We start from the raw sequence: 21,687 nt of genomic DNA, 5'->3' as shown, positions 1-21,687 counted from the left end.
GCCCATTGACGTCAGTAAGTCAGCATCTTACTCAAAGCAAGCAGTCCAGAGGCTGAAACTGGGAAGCCCTCTCAATATTTCTCTCTGATTTCCCTTTGCACTGCTACATATTTTATTTTTCATTTTATTATCTACAAAGCTCAGTAAAAAGCAGCCTTTTGTCCCATGAAACTTTTCAGCATGCACAAAGCATTTGAAAGCAGCTGTGAGTAGAATGAAGAACTAGAAACAGAAGTAAATAAATTTTACCAACAAATCTTAGGGTAAGCCAGGTATGAAAAGAAGTTCAGAAGTTCTGATTTACTGTCCAGAAGATTTGTGACAACTACAGCAGGCAGCAGAACTGAGAAACAAATGGATAATTAAAGTCATTAGGAGGCACCAGCATTATTTCTTCAGAGAAAAAATTGTTACAGAAGAGCCCGTGAGTATGTGCATAGGTATAGTCAGTATAGTGCACTTGAATTTTGAAAATGTTTTAATGGGGTTGTCAACAGTTCCTAAAGAAGCAAAGATTCTTTAGAAATCTGTATTGTGATCAGAATGGAAAAATATGGATTATTTATTATGGATTAATATTATTATTATTTATTATGGATTAATAACTGGAAAGCAGTAAAAAGATATGATTGGCTTAGTGGTGGAGAAAGGTTTTCTGAGAAGTACCTTAAGGATCTTTGTTGGAATCTGTGTTATTTAACTGTTTCCATAAAAACCTAGAAAATACTCAATGTATTACTAATAGAAAAGTATTCAAGGCGGGAAAAACTAAAAGCTACAAGGCTACAAGGACTTTCAGAAGGCTTCTAATTTACTCTTTATTGGGTGAAAAACTGATTAGTTGAGTTTCCATCACTATGTGCTAACTATGTCCACAAAACCCCACAGATTATATAAATGTGTATACTGATGAGCTCCAAGTTAAGCAATCATGAAAGCAAATTAGGAGTTAGATTTTCATGAGAAGCCACCACTAAACCTGCCTTTATATATAATGCCACATGAAGTTCTGACTACATTTTAGAAAGGACTTCATAGTAGGTGAAAAGGTGTAGAGAAAAGCAACAAAAATGATCAAATATGTGAGTATGCCTTCTATAAAATGAGAGCCCAGACAAACTAATATTTTTCTGTCTGATTAGAGACCTCTACTGGAGTAGTATAAAGTCAGGATTGGTATGGGGAAGGTGGTTAAGGAACAGTTACTGGCAAATTCTCATAATTCAAAACCAAGGGAAAGATTATGTCACCATACCTAAAATAGAAATACTTTTCAATCAATTTTAATCAATGTGTAACAATGTTGCAAAACTCCCAGCCATTGGGTCTTGCAAAGGCTAAAACCAGAAGTGAACTCAAGAGCAAACTGAACATAATCACAAAGGTTAGGTTCAATGTTTGCTTTTAAAATGAGGGGCAGACCTCCAAACTAGCTCTTCTCCCCTTAGCATTCTTAGGGCACATGTTGATATCAATTGTCATTAAAAAGGGTGGAAAGGGAGTTGAGAAGTGCTATAATAATTGCTGTTAATATTAGTTTCTCTAGTAGTGTCAAGAAGCAAATTCAATGCAAACTTTTTTAGTCTGTCTGCTGTGATAGAGAAAATAAGTATTTATTTTACTTAACTTTCTTTTCTTTTTTTTTCTTGCCCCTGCTCTTTCAATAGACACACCTTTATTTTTCTTTAAATAGTCTTTATCAAACTGAGTGTTTGATTTATATGTATTTTGTAATTCTGTTTTTCACCTTGTCACCTTTGCTGTTTGTACACCGGTACAGAATGTCTTTCAGTTACAGATTATGTGAAAGAGCTGTTCTGGCCTTTCTTCTTTTTACATTTCATTTTTCTCTCTCCTTGCTTCTCTAGATGACCAAACCTCCAACAGAACGATCCAGCCAAATGTGCCTATTGCCACAACCAGGCCAGTCAGACGGAATGCCTCAAGTCAGCCTCCCATTACCAGACAGTGGTTCATGTGGGAAGGAGATGGATTTAGCAGATGAAGTCTCCTTTGTTAACAATGATGTGTTTTTCTCCAGGTTAGTGTTCTTTTTTTTTTTTTTTTTTGTCTTTTTTTTTTTTTATCTTTGTGTTTTTCTCTTTGCTTGTTTTATCCCTGCATCTCTGGCTCTGGGTATTTTGAACACTTAAACAGGATACTGGGGTGTAAATTAATGTGCCTTTTCTGGTTGAATCCACACTCCAAAGCCAGCTGTGTGCTTTAGTTTTCCTCTCCAACATAAATTTCAAGCATAAGAAGGTAGCCAGCTTGGTGAAGGAGTGCAGGTGGACAGGTCTGATCTACAGGCAGGCAACAGAAATTACACCAAGCACAAGATGCAGCCAAAAAGTGTCTCTTGAATAATCAAGTGTATTTGATCTGCCCAGTTTAAGTCTTAACAGATGGCTGACTTTATTCTCACTCTTAAATCCAAAAAGGAAGGGGCTTTTGTAGGGTTTTCTCTTTCTGGCAAAAATTGTGCTACTGATAGTACTACTCCATTCAGAGAAGAATAGAAGAGTATGTGTAGAGTACCCATGCAAGTATCTTTGGGAATTTATCTGTGAGAGTCTGTTGGTGTAAAGCATCTATAAAAGTATCTATCTAAAAGAGTATTTTGAGTTTTGATGGCTGGCAGATTGTCTGTTGGGTGAACAGGTAATGGGCATTTTGCTTTCTTGTAAAGTCCTTCCCTGCACATCTGGCTGAACTGGGATTTTTTCATTATTCTCCAGATATTGAATTGAGTCTGCCATTCTCTCTCCTCTTGTGTCTAGTGCAGCACATGAGGGATTCAGGTTACTGTGGGAAATTGCAGTGTGCTACCGAAATATGGAATTGGCCTGATGTGGGAAATAGTGCTATTCACATGTCATGGAACAGAACACTGCAGTGTCCCAGCACACCAAGCAGGAACACAAAGCAGAGGCAGTGCTGCCAGACACGTAGCTGAGTGACTTCACTGTGTAAGCAGGAGATGTGTGCTATTCTCAGCACCAGAGCAGACAGTTTACGAGACAAGTTAGCAAATTATGCACTAACACTGGATTTTGGTTCATAGTAATGGTGGTGAAGCATAGGTGTTGAATTCGGTTTCTAGCCCATGGCAGGCACACATGCTCTTTAACTCTGAGCTATGTTAGCTGTGTGTTTCACTCTCCCCAAGCCTCCCCAAAAATTCCTGCAGCCAGAACACATCAAGTTTGTTTACACGGCTTCATCAATCCAGCTGCTTTTCACTGAGATGATTTAGAAATCAATGACCAGAGCAGGTCACCTGGCAAATTGGAGAAGGCAATACAGTTCTAGCAGCTAGACAGGGACAGGCAGGTGAGGCTGTGGCAGAAGTTCCAGCCTCTGGTGTTGATATGCTGGAGGCTGGCAGAGAGTGTGCCTGTAGTCTGGTTTGTGTTCCCAGGTGTAAAGGGAAATGAAGTGCCCAAGGGTTGAAATAAAGAACTGCCAAGTCTCATGTCTGGGAAGGTGTGTGTGTCTGATGTACTTCATGAGGTACCCCAACAAATTGCCTTTCTTTTATGAGAACAGTCCCCAGACAAAGTAATTATTTGGTGTAGGGAATCCTGCTTTCCTGTCAATGTGTAATTGCTTAGAAGAGTACTGCTGAAGTATGGGACAGTTGGGCCAGTGCTGGCATAGGACATTAAGCACCAAATGAAATGTGTTTGTAATTAGGCAGAAGCCTGATCTTCTTGGGCCTTGGGTTGAAAGATGTCTGCATCTCTTATTTTATCTGGGAAATTAATTAACTGTAGAAATTAATTCTCTTGTAATCCCATTTTGTTCAAGAAAGCCCTAGTTTCCTGTCCTGTCACTCTTCTGTACATATTTACCTAATTGCATTGAATATCTATGCTTCCATTTGCTTCTGGTACTTTTTTGTCAGTGATCTACTGCTGCTGCTGAAAGAGAAGGTAGGTAGTGTTTGCTGTTTTCTTTGCAGCTTCAGGCTGGCAGCTTGTTGGGCAGGATGGGATGGAGAGAAGGCTGTAGACCAGGGGAAGAGCAGAGAGAGGTATTTAGCAGACCTGACATGCTTGGGGGACTCCTGTCTGTGCAACAGGCACAAACCTTGATTCCATGGCATCAATGTAGAGCTCTGATATATCAGGAGTGGTTTTAAACCTGCTTTTGGCAACATTGTGCCACTGCCATGTAATTTAAGCCCACAATGAAGTATTACCTGGTGTTACTTCAGTGCAAGGCTATTATTAGGAGTTTTCACCTTTTTCAGCAGGAGGACTCTGGCATCTGACCCAGATTACAAAGTGCTTTGCAAACACACAGCTATTCTTGTTGGGGGGTTTTGTGTCACAAGGTACCAACAGTTCTAAAATAAATCTTATCATTAATTACATGTAATTACCAGATAAGTTTTAGTGAAACGACTGTATCTGCTCAACTATGATATGATCTTTGTTAAAAAAGAATAAAGGTTGTTTTTGGCAGTGATAATCATTTGCTGTTTCATGAAAACGCCTGTGGTTTGTTCCCTTTCCATGCTCAGATACCATGATATGGGTGGATTAGAAGAGGATGAAGGGCTACACGGAACAGTAGATGCAGAATTCCGCTTCTAGCAGCTTTACAGGTGTAACAGTGAAGAAGTAACCACCCACACTAAGCCCCTAAGGCTCCCTCCAGCAAGGATTGCAATCTTCAATAAATTTTCCATCAGTTTCATTTGACACTAGAGCCTTCAGGGAGAAACTAAGAGACTTCTGGTTGATTAGTGATTTTTAATACTATTTAAAATGCCTCTAAATATGTGTCTTCATGCAGTTGTCCTTAAAATGAAAATCCACATATTCAGTAGCAACTACATTTGTGACTATGTCTTCTATAATGACTTACCATTTTTTAAAAATACTGAAAGTCATGTTATGCCTCCTTACAGGTATGATATTCCTCATTGCAGGAATTTTTTGATATGCAATACATCAGTTGCAGTCAAAACATTGCAGAGCATAAAATCTGTATCACCTTCTGTTCACAACAGTTATCTTAAGAAAGTGTTATAAGTTATGTTCTTTTTTTCTGAAAAAATAGCTGGATTAACTCTATATACCTTTAGTCCCCACTAGCACATAATGCATGTGTTGTTTTGAAAATTGCCTCATTATTATAGCTGTATGCCAAGGGCAAACTGCTACTTAAGCAGCAGCAGAAAAGCATATGTATGCAGCTCTTGAGTAAATCCAAAAACAGTGGAGAAGGAAAGAGAGAAAGGAAGGAAGTAGAGAAGGGGCAGAAGAGACTGGTCCTCTGAAAAAATTATTAAAGTCTTTAGGCAGTATGCAACCTGTTGCTTACTTCTATGAGTCTCGTCTCATTTTTGCAGAGTTCCTGTGCAGAACTTCAGGGCAGCCAAACCTCCAGAGCCTGGGAACCACACATGTCCTTTGTCTTTACCTGGATGAGGGCCACAAGACACACACTGCAGACTCAGGAGCTGGGGAAGGCAACAACTTTTGGAATGGAGAGTGGGCTGGAGGGAATGGGCCACCCTGGGACCTTACCAGACCTTCAGTGAGAGGGGTCTGGAGTGGTCCTGCAGCTCTGTGAAGCTGAGAGTCTCTGGATCCCTTTCTTTCTTTCTTTTTCTGTCTAGAAGGAAGAAATCAAAGCTCCGGTTCATAGATAACTGCAGTAGGAATTGGCATGATTTAAAATATGCTTAGAGGTACTAAAACTTCAAATAACTGCTTCAAATAATAGATTCAAATGGCTTTTACTTCAGGGTTAGATATATTAAGACTTACATGGATACAAAGGTGGGAGGGCTTCTTGCAAGCAATTCTCTTGCCTTTTGTGCTAAACTTTGTATACAAGCAAAGAGAAGAGAGAGCCTTCAGGAAGGAGGGAAAATGCTTCCTGCAGTCAAAATGTGAAGCAGGGGATTGAGGATGGTGAGCATAAATGTCTTTCCTGATACTGGCTCAGAGGTGCAAGCTGTCTGCAGACTTTGGTTGACACTATGCAGGATCTTTTGTCCAGGAAAGGCTGCTGAAATATGCTTTGCTGTTGTTTGTGTCTGTTCTAGCACTTGCTGGAGCTGCATCTCTTTGCACTCCTGGGACTGTTTTGAAGAGAGATCCTTCAGTGGGAGAGCATCCTGCTGTTTGTTGTGCTGTTAGGCTCTGTGCATGGAAATATCAAAGGAGTGCAGCTGAGTACCCATCCTTGCCTAGTAATGGTTGGGTGCTGGGGAATGGGTTCCATGTATGGCAGGCAGACTTTATGAAAAACACTGTGCAGCTCCTCAGAGCCACAGCTTAGAGCAGCCACAGCAGTGAGCCAGCCTTCTGTACCTTGTAGCCATATCTTTGTGTGCCAGAGATCACAAATTCCTGTTTGTGACTGCCATCACAGCTGCAGTGAGATGTGCCAGCACAGATAATGCTGTGCTGGCTTTCTAACATGTGCATGTTCTCAAAGAGAAGGTTTGTTTACACATCAACCTTTTGTTCACAAAAATCCTTGTATCTGGCCTGTGTCCTGAAAATAAAGGAACCACATGCCTAGTAGCATGGTAGCATCCCTAAAATAAAGGGTTGGTTAATGTACCCTGCTGTGCCTTCTTCTTAATGACACTGTGTATTTTCACTGCTAGTTATTGAGGTATGAAAACATACATCTATTTGTATGCTGAGAAGTTTGTGCTTACTGTAAACACTTGCCCTATTTATTGGCTTTCCTCTTAGCAGCTGAGGTTTAAAACTGAGGCAAGCCAAAACTTATCATTATTCTCTGGCATGTGATAAGAATTGGCCTGTTCTTGCCAGAACAAATCAAACAGGGGGGCTAGTGTTGTTTGCTTAGCTGACTGGTTTTGTTTAGGTTTGGGGTTTTTTGTTTTTGAAGTCTGTCATGCCAGTACATTCAGTCCCCATCAAAAGTAATAATTTGCCTTACCACTGAGGAGCCTTGCTGCCTGGTTTACATAAGGGATTGCAGCCAGGCAGCAGGCAGGGCTGCCCTGATTCTTCAAGAAAACGATTCAAGAAAGGGGTAAAGGTCTGGAATGTTGGTGGGGAGGTGGTAAGCACAGTTGCCTTCTGCATCATTCAGCATGCAGCAGCCTCTGGCAGGCTCTGTTCTGAGCCCTCAGAGAGAACATTTTATGTGAAGTGTTGTTGCTTTTTGCCACTTTCTCTCTTTAGGTTGTGTTGAGTTAGTTTTTCCAATCTGACTCATTTAACTTTGCAAGTACATTTGTCTCCACCCTCCTATGCAATCAATTCCCTTCTTTCTTGCATTGTGGGATGCTGGCAGCAGGAACTGCCTTACATAATGAGCTGTTAAGAAAAGCAGTTAGTTTTCTAAAAACACAGTCACAAAGACATGTGATTTCTGTGTCTCTCCAAGGCAGGTGACTGTGAATGGAAAATCAGGGTGTGGCCTGAGCTCTTCCTGGGTTCTTCTCCCCTGTCTGTAGCCCAGATGTAATAACAGTTACAGACCCATGTAATTATGTAGATTTTTTCCATGCAAGTCACCTGGGTGGATTTCAGTGTACTTTTCCAAGCATTTGACCTTTCTCTTCCACCCTGCACAGGTTACTCCTTTAAATTAGGCTTTGTCCATCACACTATTCTAATTTTCCTTTATAATTCTAGCCATTTTATCTTTGTCTCTCTTTGCAAGATTTACATGGTGACAAATTATGGCTTGTGGTATGTAGAATATTTTGAATCTGATGCCCTGACCTGTGCCACAGAAGTGGAGGTTCATCTTGTAAGCAAGAAGAATCATATATGAAACAAGGATCTGGTGACTATTCGAGGTGAAAGGCACATATGCACTTTTATTGTCATAATGTGCATATGGAAACAAAACTTCTTTCGGTCCATGAGTCAAGTCAAGCCATATTAGCTTTTCCTGTTTCCTGGGACAGCATCCAGCATCCAGCAGCCTTAGAAATCAGGAAGGGACTACAGTAAATTCACAGTAATTGACTAACAAAGCTGGAAAAAAAATACTCCCTTTCTGTACCTCAGGCATTGCTCTCTCAGCTAGAAGGATTTTTTATTTTGTTATCTGCTTTTGCTGTGAGGAGGAAGTCCCTACATCTCATGAAGCTGATGGCTTTCTGATACCAACTGGGTCACATAATAGATGTGCTGGGGAAATAAAGGACAAACATCTGTATGATTTTTAGGTAATTTTTAAACAAAAGAATATGTGACCTTTTATTGGAGAACACACAGTGAATCATAAGGCGTTTAGGTCAGCCTTGGAAATCTTTGTGCTTTTAATATTTATGTGTATATAAACCAAGACACTCATCACTAACCCCTGTTTCAAGCAAGTAGGGAAGAAACAAAGCCTCTGCACTGTGACTTGACTTATTTTTACTTCAATAAGTAAGTAGTTCCCTCTCCTGTGACTTCCTTAGGCTGTCTGCTGAAGTGCCTGGTCCATTGTTCGAAAGGGGAGGCTCAGCACAGAGTGCTCTTTTTCCGATAGATTTACAGAGCCAGCAGTTTTTGACCACCTGAGGCTGTGAGGTATTCCTTCCCCTGTGTCTCTCCAGAGGGGACCTGGGCCTGTGTCCTGCAGGCAGTCCCCACAGGAAGATCAGCAGGCAGAGGTCACTGGGTTCTCAGTCAGGTTTGTTTGCTGCTGCAATTTCCCGGTTCAGCTGGGAGAGCTGCGCCTTTGGACGTTGTGTTCAGCACGTTGCAGCGTAGGCTGCTGCGTTCAGCTGTGACTTCCTATGACACACATGTATATTTTTATTCAAAGTGGTCAGCTGGCTGTCTAATAAGAAGAGGCTGAGAGTGGCATGGCTGAGTTGTCACTCACTGCTGCTGTCACTTTGCTTGCATTTGTTTGGCTCTGAGCTGTTTCAGCATTGTAAAATCCTTCTCTTTCATGGTCAGTGGCCACGAGAGATTTCCTCTCATTTTATCTGTTGTGAGGAGTATGATCCCAAGCTGACTGCTTATCTACAAATTGCACTTCTCACATTGGCTCAGTGCCTTCCTCCTGGCCAGAGGGGGTTATAGTTAGGAAGTGTGAAGATAGTTCTGTTCCTGTACCAAAGCTTTTCTTTTCATTATGCACCTGCTAAAATAGTGTGTTTGTGCTAGGGATGCCTGCAAAGAGATGCCACTAGGTAGTTGCAAAGAAAAAACAAAAACTGCCTGGTTGTTAATGACTTCTAGTTGTTAAGGCTTTGACAGGACTCCTGGAAACAAGATTCCACCACCAGTTTCTCAGGTCCTTTCACAGTCTCAGGCTCTGTACATTCAGAAAGCTTGAGTCACATAGGGAGGGATTAATATCTGATAAAATAACAGTTTTATTGTTCTGCGTAATGGTTAGGAACTTTCTAGCCACTGAAAAATGATTGGGAGCACTACAATCACTACAACATATTTTATAAAATGTATAGATGTTTCCTTCAAAAAATCCCATCCTGAAACTTCAGAAAGTATCAAATTGAAAAAAAAAATTCAAGTGACCATTGTTCTAACAGATCTATTGAGCATCACAGAAAAAAAAGTTTCCTCTAAAATCTTGTTAGCTTTTGATGGATGTATGCTCCTTGAGTAGAAAAATATATTCTTTTCCCAAGACTCTGAGAGGTGGCTGGGAAGTTGAAAACTTACAGACCTTACCCATGTTGTTCTGAATATTCCTGATGATGAACTCATGTGCTGAACTTGTTTTTCTGCAGTATCCACTTGTGCCAGTCCTGACAGGAATGTCCTGCAGTGGGACAGAAGGGTGTTTGCACAGCCTGGACACATACAGAGCAGCTAGGGCTCAAAGCTGATGTTGCAAATGAGGGGCACAGCAGTGAGCTGTGCTGATTAAGCCCTCTGTATCTCTGTATCTGACTGTGCATAAACAACCATTTGTTGTTTCTTGCTGTACACACAGCTGGGCACAGGAAGAAGCCCCAAGGCTGACCCGAGAGGGCTGTGTTCTGCTCAAATGCAATCAGGTTTTAATGGATCTGGTCAGTGTTGCCTTTAGCAGGATCTCCCTTGCTTCTGTGGCAGATGTATCTTGCAGCTCTAGGCAGAGAGCTGGAGTTATTTTCACCCAGCTCACTCTTGTTTTGTACTTCCCAGCCAGAGTCCATCTCTCCTGCCGAGTCATCTTTTTCCCACCAGCTCTCCCGGGAGCCAGGCTGGCCACTGGGGCACTGGTACAAAGGGGGACTCCTTTCAGTCACTTAGTCAGCTGGAGAAGAGGAGCTATTCCTGGAGGGTTTTTTCTGGAGGGTGACTCTGCCAGACTGCCTCCTTTGCCAACACAGACAGCAGTTTATCTTTCAGTGGAGTAAAAAGCCACGTGCAGCAAACGTGAATGGTGTGGCCTGTTCCTCTGCTTTCCTCAGCCCCTTCCCATAGCCTTGTTTTTTGTCTGAACTATAAGCATGTCACTTGGAGGTGCTTTAGGAAGCAGGGAACATGAAGGGTGCAGAGGTATGGACTTCAAAGGATAGTAACTTTGTAGAGGATTGGAAGGATGTCTTTGGAAGATGGGAAAGTGTAAAAACAGTGATATTTTTGGTCATGGAGGGAGCACCTGGGACTCACTTAAATATTTTAAAACTTTTTTGTTAACAAATGAATGCTTGTTTTTCATCATTTTTAATGATGTTTTCATTGGTCTGAAACAGTTGGATTTTTAAAAAGCTTTTGTGCAAACAGTTTTATAGAAAAAACAATTTAGTGTTTTAAAGAAATAACGATTTAGAAGAGTGGGAGAAATTTCATTGGGCACTAAAATTTAGGAATTTCATTAGGCTAGCAGAGCTTTGGAGAAAGCCTGCTTTGAAAATAACTTGTGCCAGACTGGACTGCTGCTTGTTTGCTTGCTCTCCCATGCTCTGGCATTTGCACTAACTGGTGCAGATGAAGAACCTAGTGACCTTGTCACTCAGCATGCTTTACCCTGTTCCCACAGCAGATTAGCTGGCACAACCATTCATCACTTGTTGCTTTCCCAGGAAACCCTTTAGGAACCTACTCCCAATCCTCCCCCTTCTCCAGGATGGAGGCCAAGAAATAATTTCTGGGCTATCCCGTGGGGTGAGAGTCCTTTGGAACAAGTTAAAGCAGCAGGCAAGCGGGTGTGGCAGTGCTTGCAAAGGACACTGCTGTTTAATGAAGGGAAGCCACTGCAGCAAATCCAGGTCTCCAGGGAGCATGAGGTGTCCCTTGCAATGGGAAACTTTTGTGCTTATCTGTTGGATGAGGTCAGGAATGCTGAGAACCTGAAGCTCTGAGAAGCTTTCAGTTTGGTCCGTACTTTTCTCTTGTCCCTGCAAGTTTAAAGAACAGTTCTGGAATATGTTTCCTCCTTAAGCTTTAAGTAGCTGAAAAGGTTTAAAAGGTAATTTGGCCTCTGAGTTGCAGGAGGGAACAGAAAAGCTATTGTGCAAAAACCAGTATATTCTCCACAGATACACCAACAAAGCTTGTATTTCTATGCCAGTGCAAAAACTAAAACGGGTAAAATGAAGTCAGCTGAGAGCATCCTGCTCCTCTTTTGGAAAAGAGGAGTATCAGTTACAAAAGTAAGAAAGAAAATTATGCAAATTCCATCTAGACTGTTTGCATAAGGCTTGGTGTTCCTAAACAGAGGCAACTGAAATTTGTAAGAACATTAAAAATTCACTATAATTATTTATGAATTACATCAGGAGTTAATTATTCTCACCACTTTAAAATGTCTTAATTTCTAGACATAACTTGCAAATCTTTGACTTCCAACCATTGAGTCTTCATCAGTTTGTGAGTACTAGGTCAAGTATTAATGTTTCCTGCATGCATCAACAATTTTCTTTGAGAAGCCCTAAATGTGTGGGTTTAATTTTTGTGTGCCCTTCATGGGCTATCTCTTAGCACTCTTCAGTTTTTCACAACTTGCTTTGAAATGGGAATTCTTGAACGGATCAAAGTCTTTTGAAGCAACCAAAACCTAGCAGGAAATACAGACGTAACACACCTTTTTGATGTAATACCCATGTTGATGTCTCTGAGGATGATGATGATAGTTTCTTCAGCCACACAGTCACTCTGGGCCTGTAAGTACGATGTTGTACCCCCATCTTGCACATTTTGAAAGTTTTAATGCTGTCTTGCACACAACATACATTAAAAACCACCAGTATGCATAAAAATATACCAGTATACATACATAAAAATAACCACCAGCATAATTTGACTTTTTCTTACAAATCACTGAAACATCGTTAAGTGAAACAGGGCTGAGCACCAGCTTTGCGAAGTCACCATTACTACTTTTAAACCCTTCTGAGGATTCCTCTTTCACTAAATTATGTTTTTAACTCCTTGGTTGGTCTTTCTTCCTGTTTATGCCCTTTTGGAGGGGGCCTTTTTAATTGTCTACTTTGTTTGGACTTGAAGGCCACAGTTTCCAAGTACAGTTTCTATTTACATGTGACATGCATTTCATATGTGCACACAAGTCTTCTGGCTTGCAAGAGATTTTCCAGGGTATTTATCCTTTATAATGGCAGATGTTCATATACATAGATACTTTAAAGAGGAAAATGTGCCTGTTAATGTAAGTATGTGTACATAAATAATGGAATTTTTGATTTTCTAATGGTAGTATTTAAAGTACATTCTGTAATTTTCAGTCTGGTGGTATCATTTCTTTGCGTTTCATGTTTCTGCCAGAGGGAAAATATTGCATAACTTAGTAAGCATTGTGGGAATAAATTGATGGTATTGAGTAGCATCCTAAAAGCCCTCAGATTTTGTCAGACCAGAAAAGATTGCCTTTCTTTTTTTTTTTTTTTTTAATTTTTGAATAGTGTCTGATTTGTGTATGACTGTGCAGTGAAGCAAGGGATAACTGTTTTTCAGGAGGCAGACACAACCATATCCTCATAAAATCCATTATTTAGATCACATATCTTGTATCCTCTGGTGCTGTTCACAGATCCTCTTCTCTTGTTGCTTTCTATGCTGAGAAAATTACTTGGTGTGCAGCAAAGTATGAAAAGGAAAGAAAGAGGAGAAAGCACTTCTGTAATGATGATTGACAGGAGACTTCCTTCCCAAATGTGCAGTTGTTCTTTAAACTTTAATGGAGAAAAGTGATTGTTCATATTTAGTTCCAGCCAGTGTTTTTCTTCCTTTGTTGAAACTCAGTAAGAAATTTACAAATCAAATAGTTTGAACACAGGTGTTGCCTTGGTGTAGGTGCTGAAGTGTGGTGGTATGTGTTGGTATTTCAAGGGACTTTATCATTTTTATTGTTATTTGCTGTCTATTCTCCTGAAGTGTTGTCAATACACTAGGGAGCATACAGTCAGTGGAGAGGATGCTGTGCCTGTCCTGAGAGAGGGTTTTTCCTCATCCTCTGTTTCTGTAGTTGGTAGTACCATAAAGGGCTTCTGTGGTGCATTGTTGGTGCCAACAGATGAGTTTGGCTTTTCTGAGTAATATAAATGCAAGAACTATGTGAACTTGCAGAAGAGGTTTTGTCTTCTTTGTTTAACATGGGAGAACCAATGCAACAAGTACAAGCAAATCCAAACCAAAATATTGTATAATCCCAGGTTTTATGTGTGCTAGCCCAGCCTGAGTTTATGCTAGTTAAAAAAAGGCATAAGAGGGCAAGGGGAGGGTAGGAATTCCTGCCTCTGACAAATAGCAAGTTGGTTTTACCGTCAACATCGTGTGAAGGAAGTGGAATAGTTTGGAGATAAGGCTGCGGCTTTCTGGCAGCTTTTGTCTGCCTGCTTTGTGCCACAAATAAATCACTTGTGGTCCCTACACATGAACAGGGGAGGTGAAGAATTAAGATTTGTATTCTTGTTTAGCAGCTGAGACATTCAAAGGCCTTTTGAGACAGTGTGAACTGACCTAAGGTGACATGCATCCTCTGCTACCACTTTTACCAATGGTTGGCCACAGTCCTCAAAAGGAGTTTTAAAAATTTCACTCTGACATTTCTCCATGTTAAAATCTTTTGTTGCAGTGTCTGCAGCTGCTCTCAAAGTAATTAAACCTTTGGGAAACCAGCAGTGTTAGCAAGCAGCTAGCATTTTTTCAGCTTTGGTCACCTTTCTTTCAATGATTGCTGAAGTTGCGTGCCAGTAGGTGCAGGGAAACATGAGCTCCTGTACCTCTTCTTAGAGGTTTTGGCAATGTTGAAAGAGACATAGGAGGATGCAAAGAAGAAAGCTGATACCCATTGAGGGGACTGCAAAAGAAGAGAAACAAAAGGTGGATCTGAAGGTGTTGAGGGCTCAAGGAGCCCTGCAACTTTACTGTTGGCATCTGGTTAATTTTAGCATGATGCCACAAGCTAACCTTCTTCACTGATGCTAATCCATAAATTAATCTTTCTGGTTATTACAGGATCTCCTTTTGTTAGTGAATTCTTTGTCAAGGAGCTTAGTACTTTTAAGCTTATTTATACAAGCAAGTCCCATGGAAGTTATGACAGAATAGCTAGTGTATAAATTAATAGTACAGCAGCTATTTGAGTTATTCCACTTCTGTTTATTCAGCAAGCTGCTCTGGAGAACCCTGACTCCTTGCCCATGTAGATGGGTCCTTAGTTAAATGTGAAAAATTAAATTTTTTTAATGGCATCCCAATGGTAACACTCAGTTTATAGAAGTGTAATAAACTATGAATAATTATATGTGTGTAAAAAAAAGACTGGCCAGGAAAAGTCAATTTGATTTATTGTTGAACTGTGAAATAGTACAACATGCTTTTGTTTTATACTGCAGTAGTTTTATTTATCAGGGTAAAATCTTTCTCTCATAGTTTTAGTTGCTTCTGAGCACATATGGTGCATTTAATTTAACAGGAAGTCATCAAGATACTCATTTAATTGCGATGGGTAAGAGCAGCCCAGATCCACGATGGCAGCAGAGTGCTTTATCAGCATTGCTGACTTTCCTAAAAAGGGGCCCTGTGCTGTGCCGGGCGTGACTGTCACAGCAGAACAGGCTTGTGCTGAGGCAGTGGGCAGAAGCATTACTAATGCACTTCTTCCAGTCAGCCAGCTGACAGGAGCAGATATTAAACAGCTCAGGGTACTGAAGCTAAGCCACATCTCAATTGACCCCCATGTCTCTGCTCCATGCTGCTGCTTTCTGAGGCTGCAGCTGCCCACTGCTCTTGATTTCGACAGAAAATGCCCCTGCTGGCAAGGGTCAGGATCTCTTGGGCATCCCTGTGAAATGTCTGATACCCTCTGCTAACCTGAGAGTGTTGGCTGCTTCTCCTGAAAGCTGGTGTGGCTCATGTTTAGTTTGCATGACCTACATCCCTACAGAGGTGTTCAACATACAGGTACTAAGCTCCTGCCACAGCTTTCTCTTAAGCCAGCACTAATCCTCTCTAGGGTTGAACTGGGTGGTACTACCAATATTGACTTGAATTTTTGACGATTGACATGTGCCATTATGTTTGTACCACCTAAAGTGTTGAAAGGACACTCTTAGTCCCCTTTATCAGATTAGGATCATCCCTTTCCCCATCACACAAAGTATGCAGTGTGATAACATTGTTCACAGGCAGGGCAGCAGCAGAAGTGTTTCTGTCCAGTGTTGGGGGAAATGGAGAGCAATTCCTCAGGGCTTCTGGGCAGAGGAACTGCAAAGGTGAAAAGTAAAACCCTGGGTGTGCTCATTCAGTAGCCATTAAATGTTTTGGTGCAAGACCTCAGTGATTTTGTGCTGTGCATTTTTGAAGGCTGCTGTGTCCCGGTAAGTAACACACCCTTTTTGTCGGGTGCTTTTGCCACCGCTCTTCCCAGCCCCAAAATTCTGCCCAATGGAATGCTGTGATTTGTTGTTTCAGAGCAGTATTTGGTCATCAGCCACAGATGTAGAAGCAGGAGTGCTTGAGAACAGCCCGCTGGGAACATGAATTGTCTCTTCAGTTCAGATATTAAGGGAAGAAGAGTTCTCTTTGCAGTGGGTCGGAACTGGGTGGCCAGCTACAGCACAAACCTTTCAAACCGCGGTGGTGTGTACCGCAGCACGAAGGGATCGAGTTCAGAGGTTTTGCCAGCCCTGCTAGACACCGATCCATGGTAAAGGTGTGAGGGCAGAGCCAGAGCAGCCCCGCTAGAGTGTCGTGGAGCTTTGCGGGGCTCTGTGTGCCCGGGGCACCGCGCCTGCCCTTCCCGGAGCGGAGCGTCGGGGGGGAGCTCGGGAGAGACTGGGGCGAGTTTAGGGAGAAGGGCGGTGGGTCACCGAAGGGGATACAGAAGACTTTGTGCAGTCTTTCTGTTGAAAGGAGCCATTAGCCCTGAGCTTGTGGCATCTTTTGCAGGCCCAGAACCGAGTGGACATCAGAAGCCGCTTTTGGTTAACCTGTGCCTGCCGGGCCCGGTGGGGCGAGCAGGGGCAGGGGCCGCGGCGGGTGTCGCAGCTGGGGGCCGGGCCGGGGCTCTGGGCGCTGGGGCGGGCCCTCGTCAGCCGCCAACCCGGGCCCTGCCGCCCCTTCGCCCCTCCCCGGGGCCGGGCGCTCCCCGCGGCCAAGCGCTGGCGGCGCTGCGGGCGCGGCGAGAGGCGCGGCGGGCAGCCGGGCGGGCAGCGGCTCCATGGCCAGCATGGCGTGCGAGGTGATGCCCCTGCAGAGGTACGTGTCCGGCCGGGGCGAGCCCGGGGCTTCTGCCGGGCCGTCCGGCACGGGGGGGCCGGGACTCGGACCGCCCTGGGAGCGGGGATGCCCGCTCGGGAGCGGGATACCCGGCCGCGCAACAAGTGGGGCTGTTAGCGGATCTCCGGGGGTGGGAGATCTCCGGCGTCCCCGGGCGGAGATGGGGGTTCGATGTAGCGCCCCGAAATCCACACAGCTGTGGATTTCTCTGTCCGGGATAGGAGCAGCTCTCAGGTTAGAGGGACCCCGGCCAGCCCTGGGTGTCCGGCGGCTCCGGGCGATGCCGATCCCTCCGGCGGCTGCGGTACTGCGGTGCGGGAGCGCGGCCCCTGCGCACAGCCCCCTCCGGCTGGCAGCTCGCACACCCAGCCCGCCGCAGCACGGGCGACAGGTTTAGTTTTCGGAGAAAAAGGGCTGGGTGTTTCCAGGGTGCCGGCGCACACCTCCCTTCAGCACCAGCTGTCAGCAAGTACCTGTGCTGGCATGTGCTCCCGCCACACTATGGCAGGGACAGCTGCAGTCAGGCTTCTGAAATGGCAGGGCACAGACCCACTGCGGGGAGGTGTGTACACAGCCCTTTCACTGGGTCATCAAATTCTTATTTTTATTTTTACTATTCGTTCAGTTCTCAAAATTAAGCAGTCCATATCTCCCCTAGTAGTATTTGAATGGCCTGAATATCAGTCTTTCTGCAATCTGCGAAATAGAAAATAAAAAATTGACCGTGCCATTTCAGCATTGTGGTGGTGCTGTTTCAGCAGAAGCTGCAGAGTTGCTGCTTACTTGAACACAATAAAATAGTAACTGAAATTGCTGCCCAAACTGTTGTTGCCTTGATAAAGTGCAGGGTCTTCTGCAGGTAGGTGTGGAGAAAGTCTCTTTGGCACTATTGCAGTCGTGGGGTTCCATGTTGATGACTGCAGAGAAACAGAAATATGGTTTGAATATCTTAAAGAAGTGGTCACCGTGTATCATTTCTATTTGAAGAACCAGTCTCACATAATATCTTTAACCTTTCAAGGATCTGACTGTCCTATCAGGGGTTGGAACAAGTGGTTGTTATTGTGCTCTTGACTCTTCACCCCAGGGGAAGATAGGTTTCACAGGCTGGCTGTAATTAGCCTCTTTGTTATTGCAAGGACTAAGTCTTGATCAGTTAGAGATGCAGTCAGCACTTCAAAAATGAGGCATTTTCTTCAAGCTCCTTTAAGCCCTAAGCATGGTACAGAATTGGTTTTGAGTTTTTCATTTAAAATAATTCACGCAATTCTGGCTCCTTTTCCATCTCCTTGATCTATTTTAGGCTGTGTATACTGTACTTTTTAGCACCTTGGGTTTTTTTGGCACAGATTACCAGATCCTTTTACAATGGCATTCTCCAGGTTGCACCTTTATTTACCTGTTCTTCCCTTCCTCAGGGCAGAGTTTCGCTGGCTTTGAGCATTTTTTGTCAGCTTCAGGAAAGCTGATACCTCCAGTATTGGTTAGTACCAGCGTGGATAGCACTCTGTTTGTGGTTGCTGTGGGGTGGACAGGCTGATGTTGCTGTTCCAGCTGAGGACAAATTGCAGTGCATGGTTCCTGTTACTGGGTTTAATCAGAGTAGTGGCACCCTTCAGGTTCTGTGATTTAGGACACGTGCCAAGCTGAATCTGTCTCTCCCTCTCAAGGAAGGGAATGAGCTGCCTGCAGTAATCACACTTGGTTCCCTTCCTGGGTGAGTGAACTTGCCCCTGCCCATCTCCTGCAGGTGCTGTGCTCCGTGCTCTCTTTGGAGCCACGTGGCTGGCCATGCTGTGCCTGCCATGGAAACCCTCCTGTGCTGAAGCGGTACAAGTGTGTAGCTGGTGTGTAAAACTTGGGAGAGGGAGAAGGGCTCTGTGTCTGCCAAGATTTGTGTGAGCTGTGAGTCTGTCTTCCAGAAGATCATATAAAGTGCTTGCATAGAGCCATATGGACTGTAATGGTGTCATCCTATATATAGATGTCTGTGGAAGGGCATGTGGTGGGTATGGTGTCCTGCTGTGAAGGAGTGACAGTGGGCATGTCAGGGTTATGTTTCATTGCATGGGAAGAGGTGGAAGGCCAAATGTATTGAATCCTCACTGCAGTAGGTGCTATATTGCCCAAGCACTGTAGAAGGCACTGGTGAATGTCACATGGATTGCATCACTGATTTTTCAACTTACCCACCAGTAATTGTCTCTCCTATTGCTATTAGGCTACCATCTTTTCAGAATACCATGAGCTTACTTTGGTATCCCAGCTTCCTAGTTAGAGTGCTACTAATGCTGTTAATGCATGTTTCGATTCATGTATTCTAGCTCAGTCTATTGCAGATTTAACAACAGCTGTGCAAAGCTGAGGCCTGTGGTTGCCTTTGCCAATAATATCTGCCAGTTTCTGTAGGAGATAAGGAAGGCAGGTACACACTTGGGCTTTGTTTGTGATCGGTGGCCCCTGTTGCTTAACAAGTCAAGGTAGCAGAAGAGTGAGGCCATCACAAATATTTTTAGCAAGTGCATCTGGAAGCAGTAGGGAATGTGACTGGTCTGTTTCTAACCCATACAGCAGCAGTTGTCTGGATTGTTACCAGGATTGTTTGATTTACCTTATTGGTTACCAGCATTGTTTGATTTACCTTACTGGTTGGTTCATTTGGGATCTTTCACAAGTTCCCAGCAGCTTTGCCCAAGAACAGTGCTGTATTCCACCACCTTTTTTTTGTTTGTTTGTTTTGGGAGGGGTGGCTGCTGTGTTCCCTTTATCAGATTTGTGAACATTTTTGTGTTTAAGTTGTACATAAGTAAATAAATCTGATCTTTTGGACTTTGCTATCACTTTCTATCCAAGGTACTGGGAGTGCTTGACAAGCCCTAATGAAGAATATTCTGGAATATGGATGTGAAGTATGCTCTCTGAGGGTGGAGAGAACTTGAGTCTAGTTATTTCTTTGTTTGCTTTGAGTTTGGGTGGGTTTTTTCTTCTGGTGGAAGAATGAAGAAAAATTTAAACTTGTGGCTCTCATCTTCCTCAAGTCATACCTTGTTAGAAAATGCTGTGTGAGTTTTATGTCTTCCAAGCTCAGATTTGACCCCTGTCTTATCACAGCTGTGACAGGTGAGTGTAGAAGCTTGTGGAAGCTCTTCCTCAGTACCACTGGGGTGGAAGGCTCTGACTAAAAGAGGGAATTGGTGTGGAAATTTTCTTTGGTGTTTGTCTCTGGGGTGTCCACCTGATTAAGCAAGAAAATATTAATAGTCGCCTAAAAACTGGCCTCTTAGATACATTTATTTGAAGTGTGCAAGCTTTTAACAAACAATCCTGAAACTGAAATCACTGGTTACCTAGTAACAGTTCTTTGCCATTATAATGCAACAGGTATGTGTGTGTTATGCAACTTCACTGTTAAATTCTGAGAAGAGGTGAGACTTTGGCTGGTACATTCATTCTGCCTCTTTCTGAGCCATTTTCTGATTTTACCCTAGTGAGGACCATTGCCAAACCACAAGTAAAAGAAAAGACACTGCCCCATCTTTCATAATAAGACCCAAGTAGCTTAAGAAGTAAAACAACTAAAGTGAGCTGTTTAACATTGACGTCATTTTATAAAAGATAAACATATTTGCAATCTAGAAGGATAGTAAGCAGAAAATAATTACACAAAATTATGCTGTCAAGGGCTCCGGGATATTCAGGTATGTTAATATAAATGGAAAATCTACCTCTTACTCACAGTGGCACTTAATCAGCAAGAAGTTCTGCTCACTTCAGCTTGCCATGGGACAGCCTATACTTCTCTGATCTCTAATGTTGCTTTGAAGTAGGAGGAGGTGTGCAAAAAGCCTTCAGTATACTTTTTTTCCTTTTCAGGTAATATGCCTCAATCTCAGAGCCTCCTCACATACAGCCTGCACAGTTATGCCTCTGGATAGATGCCTGTGCATTGTAATTTATTTGAGAGATCTTTAGGAAAAAAACATGCTGAAGAAACAGCTTTGAGGAAGATGATGAGATCCTTTGGAGTTTAATATTTAAACCAGTTCACCCGCACCCAAGTAATTGGAGATATTTTGCATAGTATGATATTTTTGCACAATACGTGAGTTCAGAATAAAGAAGTTGAGTTGTCAGCCTTGGATTTTGACGTGTGGCTCATTTGCTGAGTAGTTTACTTAATTTTCAGTGGTATGCATGGTTAAGTGTAAGCACAACTATTGTGAAGACTGGAGATAAACATCTGAAACAACACATTATGGTTTTGATTTATTAAAGTTACTCTTCAGGGAAAATGGAAATGTTGGCATGGAAATAACTCTCACAGGAAAATAGCTGTTGAGCATTTGTTTTTTAGACAGTGCATATATGGCATTCCCTCCTCCCCTTCTGTTTAAGGATATAGAGCAAGGGTGGCATTGCTCAAGGATTGAGGGTAGGTGCTGACTTTAATGATGACCATTGTATCACTGCAGTATTAAGATGTTAGATTAAATTTATGGTTAATCTTGCATCAACGATGGTATTATTCTTTCTTCTTTTGCATAATGTGCCTCAATATTTATTTGAAGGAAGTTTATTTTGAAGGATTTATTTGAAGGCAAAACCTTGTGTTGCCTGCTATTTCTCATTTGCAAAAACATTGCCTTTTACCCACTGCTGTGAAGCCCAAGCTATGAGTAAATAGCTCTATTGAGAAAATAAGCATGCAATAAATTTTCATGAGCTGTTTCAATCTTGCATTTTTTTGCAACATTGAAATAACTTTTATGGGGAAGTGACTTGGGTAGGTGAAAAAGTGCTGAAAAATTTGTAAATAAGATGAGACCTTCAGCAAAAAGCACTACTGTGGCCTCAAAAATCAATGTTTCCTTGAAAATTTTTTTTAGTGTTGTTGGTGTTGAATGTCATAATAAGTAAATAAACAGTATTGTTAAAATTCTCAGTAGTTGCAAAAATTGTATTTTAATCCAAGGAGGCATAGGTGCTCTGAATGATGAGAAAAAAAAAACAAGAGGGAGATAAGTTTGAAGCCTTAAGAAGT

At 42.6% G+C, this 21,687-nt stretch overlaps 1 protein-coding gene across 8 annotated transcripts in view; it reads left to right on the top strand.

Annotated features, from left to right (window-relative positions):
* FAM13A (family with sequence similarity 13 member A) overlaps positions 1-21,687 on the top strand; it is a 125,345-nt gene that overhangs the window by 44,485 nt on the left and 59,173 nt on the right. For 6 of the 8 annotated variants that reach the window (XM_071431617.1, XM_071431618.1, XM_071431621.1 and 3 more), the window contains exon 6: positions 1,869-2,041. In XM_071431617.1, coding sequence (XP_071287718.1) covers positions 1,869-2,041 — 173 coding nt within the window. Of the gene's footprint in view, positions 1-1,868; positions 2,042-16,492; positions 16,626-21,687 lie in introns of those variants that run through there. The other 2 variants (XM_071431624.1, XM_071431623.1) reach the window with 1 other exon arrangement.

The sequence above is a fragment of the Agelaius tricolor genome, unplaced genomic scaffold (assembly GCF_023055355.1).
Source record: "Agelaius tricolor isolate 1412-34295 unplaced genomic scaffold, bAgeTri1.0.p SCAF_8, whole genome shotgun sequence".
NCBI classification, from domain to species: Eukaryota; Metazoa; Chordata; class Aves; order Passeriformes; family Icteridae; genus Agelaius; species Agelaius tricolor.
The sequence above is the reverse complement of the archived record's forward strand: the minus strand, read 5'-3'. Positions and strand labels throughout refer to the sequence as shown.